Source organism: Panthera onca, chromosome D1 (assembly GCF_046562875.1).
Source record: "Panthera onca isolate mPanOnc1 chromosome D1, mPanOnc1 haplotype 2, whole genome shotgun sequence".
In the NCBI taxonomy this organism is placed as follows: domain Eukaryota; kingdom Metazoa; phylum Chordata; class Mammalia; order Carnivora; family Felidae; genus Panthera; species Panthera onca.
The window spans coordinates 65,776,760-65,782,677 of NC_138348.1; the positions used below are offsets into that span (position 1 = coordinate 65,776,760).

At 42.5% G+C, this 5,918-nt stretch overlaps 1 protein-coding gene across 1 annotated transcript in view; it reads right to left on the reverse strand.

Moving 5' to 3' along the window:
• The window catches only part of PRCP (prolylcarboxypeptidase), a 76,154-nt gene extending 71,035 nt beyond the window's left edge, over nt 1-5,119 (reverse strand). Inside the window, exons 1-2 of the mRNA XM_060605501.3 lie at nt 5,035-5,119; nt 4,583-4,764 (exon numbers count right to left, since the gene is read on the reverse strand). Coding sequence (XP_060461484.2) covers nt 4,583-4,764; nt 5,035-5,053 — 201 coding nt within the window. The 5' untranslated portion in view covers nt 5,054-5,119. The remainder of the gene's footprint in view (nt 1-4,582; nt 4,765-5,034) is intronic.
• Between the last annotated feature and the right edge of the window lie 799 nt (nt 5,120-5,918).

Here is a 5,918-nt window from a genome sequence, read left to right on the forward strand (position 1 = left end):
TTTAGGTATGCTAAGTGATGATTTAAATATTCTGTGTGGAGAGGGGGTAGATTAAAGCCACATGCATTAAGAAACCACAAGATAAAATAAAAACATTTACCATTTATTGAGTGAAGTGATATAAACTGTGCTATTTAAGCCCTTTACACATACTAGCTCATTTCACAACAAATCTGTGAGATGAATAATATAATTATCCCCATCTTGCTGATTATAAAAATAGATGCTCAGAGAAACAGAATTTGTTCTCAAACTTGTATGGTATTCGATCTCTATCAAGTTCCTGACTCTCCATAATTTAGATCAAGGTTACTTCATCATATCTAAGGGATGGACGACATGATCTTTAAGACCCCTTCTGGCATTGATTCCATGATTAAAAACAGAAATCAGTTCATATAATATTTGTGACATGTGCTCCAGGCCATAAGGGGAAAACCATCAACAGATGAACCAATTAATAATAAGAAGAGAAGAGGGCAAAAACTAAAAAGGAGGAAAAGAGCAATATTTTACTAGACATTAGGGCCACCGTGACATGAGTGGGAAAGGAAAACCTGGAGTAGGAACTGAAAGTAAAGCTGTAACACAAATAAAAATAGTTCAGCCCACTGATGGGATTACCTCACAGCAGGCAAGGAAGGAGCTGTGTGAAGGCCTTGCAGAAGTCAGTGGCCATGAGCTTAATGCTGCATGAAGGTGCAGAATTCTAACATAAACACTGGTCAGTAAATAGGAATAGTTGAATATAGATGACTGACCACTAAATTTCTAGAAGAGACATTACCACAATGGTCATGCATTTGGATCACTCTGAAATGATAACACTATGGGAGTGTGGTTTTAGGACAGAGTGGGGAAGAAACCAGCACTACTCTATTACTTTCCTTAAGTTCCTACCATGTTCTAGGCACTGTGCATGTGCTTTCATGGGTTACCATATTTGGCCCTCAAAACAACCTTGGTAGAAGTGATGGTTAATTTTACATGTCAACTTGGCTGGGCTATAGGGTCCAGATATTTGGTCAAACATTCTGGATGTTTCTATGATGGTATATTTTTGGACAGGATTAACATTTAAATCACTGGACTTTGAATAAAGCAGATTTACCCTCCATAATGTCGGTGGACCTCATCCAACCAGGTGAGGGCCTGAATAGCAAAAAAAAAAAAAAAAAAAAAAAAAGACTGACCTCTCCTGAGCAAGAAGGAATTATACAAGTAGGCTCTCTTTGGTCTCAAATTGCAACTCTTCTCTGGGTGTCCAGCCTGCCAGCCTCCCCTGTAGATTTTGAACTTACCAGGCCTCCATAATCACATGAGCTAATTCCTTAAAATAAATCAATCTCTGTGAAAAGAGAGACACACAGACACACACAGACACATTCTATTGGTTCTGTTTCTGTACAGAAGTCTGATTAATACAATGAATACTGTTTCCTAAGTCACCACTGAGGAAAATGAGAGCCTCAAAGGACCCATTCCCTTTTCCCAGTACATCACATAGTAAAATGCTCTCAGTACTCAAATTCTACTGTGACAGGCTTGGGTGAGAGGTGAAGAGCAATGAGAAGTAGGGAAACATTGTAACCACAAGCCATGGATTCCAAGGAGTCCCTTACAACACTGGCATCACACATGTGCCCAAAGCCTGGATGTGACCAAGTGAGGTACTATCCTTTCTCTGGTCTCCCGATTCAGTTACTTCGGATAAAAGAAATCAAATATTCCTACTAAATCAACAACATTTGAAGACTCTGAAAGAAGAGAAAAAATAATTAGTAAAGAATAGAAGTAAAAGATGAAAATAAAACTAAGTGATTTGTGTCAATTAAATGATGACAGACTTTGCCTTGTTTAGGCTTTTTTGGATAGTCATTCATTCACTCCCTCCACAAATATGTATTTTGTACTTTATAATTTTTATGGGTACTCTGGGTACTAGAGTGTGCTATCTAGGTATGGGGGACACACCAAAATAGTAAGTCTGCAGAGCAAAAAAAGATCAACTAAGTTGCCCTAAAGTCAAGAACACTTCACAGAAGAGGGGACATTTCAGTTGGGATACAGGTATGAGTTTAACTTTAGGAGAAGAGACATGGTATGCCAGATAGAATTTTTAACCACTGTAAAATTCAATTGAGTCTACATTCTATGTTGCTAAAAGTATATGTGTGTGTTGGGGGGCAAAGGAGAGGAAAAGGCCTCCCCTAAGGCATTTTTACCCAGACCATAAATGGAGCTTATGTTCATATAAGGATAGCTGGGAATAGCTTTGTCAACTGGACAGATATAACTACAGATAAAGAAAATCATTACAAGGTTTTATAAAAATTAAGCCTTGAATAAAAACTGAGGCTTACAGTTATAATAATAACATTTATTTTTAAAAGGCATAAAAGCACACTGAAACTAAAATTACTCTGTATGTTAACCATCTGGAATTTAAATAAAAACTTGAAAAAAGAAAAAAATAAAAGGCATAAAAATATTTCACATGCTCTAACTAAAAAAAAAAAAATCAAGTTGAGTTTATACAGACATGGTAAGTCCCAACTAAAAACCTACAGTCCAGAATTGGTAACTACTATAACTATTATTATGCAATAAATACATATGTGCAAGTTTTCTCCAAAAAATGAAATAAAATTCAATTGGAACTGATGTAATGGATATTATAATTATAGTAATAAATAAATACGTGGGATCTGTGTCCTAAAATATAAGCTAAGCCAGAGGGCAAAGGTAGCTGAGTAAAGCCAAACAGATTTTGCAAGCCACCAAGAATGGAAAAAGAACTGATCTTAAATTATGTTTCTAAACAGTAAAGTGGTCAAAAAAGTAATCTATAATGAAGGAATATAAATTAAGTGCTCACAGATCATTTGGTCTCTCCCACCTTTTGTTCCTTTTCAGCTGCTAGTTCTCTTTTTCATCATTTTTAAAGAGATTTCAGACACCCTCATTCCAATAGTTTCCCTTCAATTTTACCTTACCAATGAAACTTTGCAAATAGTCGTATACAAAATACAAATATATAAAACACACCAAAGCATAAAGTTCAGGCTCAAAGAGTTCAGGGAGAGAGAGGTTACTGGAGCACTCTCACTTGGGCCTTCACTTACCACCTCTCTGAGATAGCTTCCCAAAGAGCCCTAAATTTTCCTCAGTACAGTGTGTAACATGTCATTCCTTGTTCAAACCGCTCAATTTGTAAATGAGGAAGTCATAGCCTAGAGAGTGAATTTAAGTGAGCTGCTTGAGAAAAAGGCCCGTTTCCTGGTGTCGCTGCTGAAATTAAAATGCTTTCTCTTCCTCAGAAACTCTAATGTAAATTTCCGGGTTAAAAATCATTTCTTATCAGTTACAAATTCATGCACCCCCTCTATCCCAAATTCCTATTAAAATTCACATAGGTCAATAAACCGAACTTTAATAAGTGTCTACTCATGGTCAGATATTCTGCTAGGGACATGTTATCTGTTTTCATTCAACCATCACCAAAGCCCCAGATCAAGAAACTGGGTTCAGAGAGGTACTGTACCCTTCCCAAGGTCACGGAGCTAGCAGAGTGGAATGCTGATCTATGCTACTCCAAAAGCCAAACCTCAGACTCTTGCATTCTTTCTAATCTAAAACTTTCCCAAATCTTTGCCTACCTTTACACAGGCCCCCAGAAATACAGAATTGTAAGGGATTCTGTCATTTCACACAGGATGTACTTTTCCATCCAGACTTGTAGAGTGCCTCATGCTTCAGCCAACACAAAGGCATCAAGCCTACTTTAAACTCAATCTTCAGAACCATATAAATGCTAACCCCCAGCCCCATGCTGACCGTCAAATCCTGACATACCTCTACAACTTCCTTTACAAGTATGGGTTACATAAATGTTCAGTCTTATGGAAAATAGGAAAAGTTAAAAACCTTTTTTTTTTAAGTTTATTTATTTTGAGAGTGGGGGAGGAGCAGAAAGAGAAAGAATGAAACAGAGAATCCCAAGCAGGCTCACGCTGTCAGCACAGTGCCCGATGTGGGGCTCCATCTCAAACCTGAGGTCATGACCTGAGCTGAAATCAAGAGTCAGATACTTAAAGGACTGTGCCACCTAGGAAAGGTTAACAAGTCTCAACAAAAGGGCTACAAAATCAACTTTGAGCTGAGCATGAGATGACAGACTGGTGTTTTAGGCTGAATACTAAATATTATCTAATAAGATATTGGAAGTGTGTACTTAACGGCGGCTTTGGGACAAAGGATGGTTGTCACTACCAGTAGGAGCCAGAGTTGGCATTAAATAATTTTAATTTGATGGGAAGTCAAATTACGGAAGAGAGTGTGGAGCCAGAGCTGATATTAAAGTACTGGTAATGGGAGAAGAGATTTTAAAAAGACCTGGGGCTTGGTGCCACCCTCTGGAAACTGTGAGCCCAAGATTAGACAAGTCCTAGGCACCAGGGGTCTGAAACTCCGGGTGGGCTCCGGTGCCTCAGCTGGGGTGGGTTAGGCCCGGTGACCTGGGAAGCCCCAGGGGGACTGGGAAGCCCCAGTCTTCTCCCACGCCCGCCCCGCCTCGCCTTACCTTCTGTTGGAGGTAGTGAACCGTGTACTTCGTGGGTACAGCGGGGCGGGATGTGAAGCTGGCTGACCTGTGCAGATTGCTGAGGGCCCTCAGGGCCAGCGGTACGGAGATGCCCTCCCGAAGTGTCAGGAAAGCCAGGAGCAGGAGCAGGACAGTGTGGCGCCCCATGGCCAGGGTGGAAGCTGCAGAGTGAGTGGGAGCGAGACCAGCAAATGCGGGGAGCTAGAGTCCTAAGCTCCACCCACCGCAGATGGGCTCCTCCCCCGTGAAACCCAAAGCCACTCTGCCCTACAGCAACACAGCCCAAACCTGGTAACCCAAACCACACCGCCCGCGTCCCAGAAGGCGCCGCAACTTTTCTATTTTCCTCCCGTGCAGTCTCTCTCTATAGAGTCCACCTTAATTGCGATCACACTCCAAGTCTGCCCTTACCATCTCAGGACCCCTCCTACCTGACTGCCGGAATCCCATCCTTTCCTTGAGCGCTCCCCAAGCCTACCTTTCCCTGCCATGCCCTGTCTGCCTCAATCCCACTGCCACACCCCTTGCCCTCAGCAAACCCCATATAATGGTAATAATAATAGCTACCATGACAATTTATTGAGCGTTTTTTACATGTCACTATTATCGCTAGGCATAATGGCACACATACCAACTCATTTAACTCAAGCAGCGCAGCAATCTTGTGTGTCCTGTATGATTACTACTCCCATTTACAGATGAAGAAACTGAAACTCCGAGAAGTGTGGGGACTTGCACTAGGTGACTCAGGAGGCAATGGAGCACAGCTTCGCAGACCGCTCGGTCTTGGCTCCTTGCACCCACTTCCAGTATGTTAGCCAACCACCTCCTGTGGTACTCTCTGTTCATGAATCACCCCAAACTTCTATGTTGCCTACATAACTCATCCCATAACGGGAGTCGCCCAGGTAGCCCCCGAATCCCGCTTGGTCCTGGGCCCTTCTCCCAGGATACGCCCCCCTTTCTTCTCCCGGCTCCGGGTAGCCTCCCTTCCGTCTTCACCGCGCCGCCAACCCCTTTCGCCCAGCTACCACTCCTCCTTCCAGTCACCCTGCTGAACCCCGATTGGAGAGGCGCTACCACCCTTTCCCGAGATTCCTATGCTACCCCCCAAACCAGCTTTATAGACTGTGCCACTACCCTACCAGTCAGGGAAGAACACTCGCCAAACCCTGTCTCTCTACCCCCAATTCGATGAAAATGGTCGTACCCGAATGCTTACAGAACGCGGTGTTCAATCTCCACCCTCTGCGGCGCCTTCTTCTGATTGGCTCTGGGGACCAAGGCCAAAGCGTCACTTCCTGCGGAAAAGGAC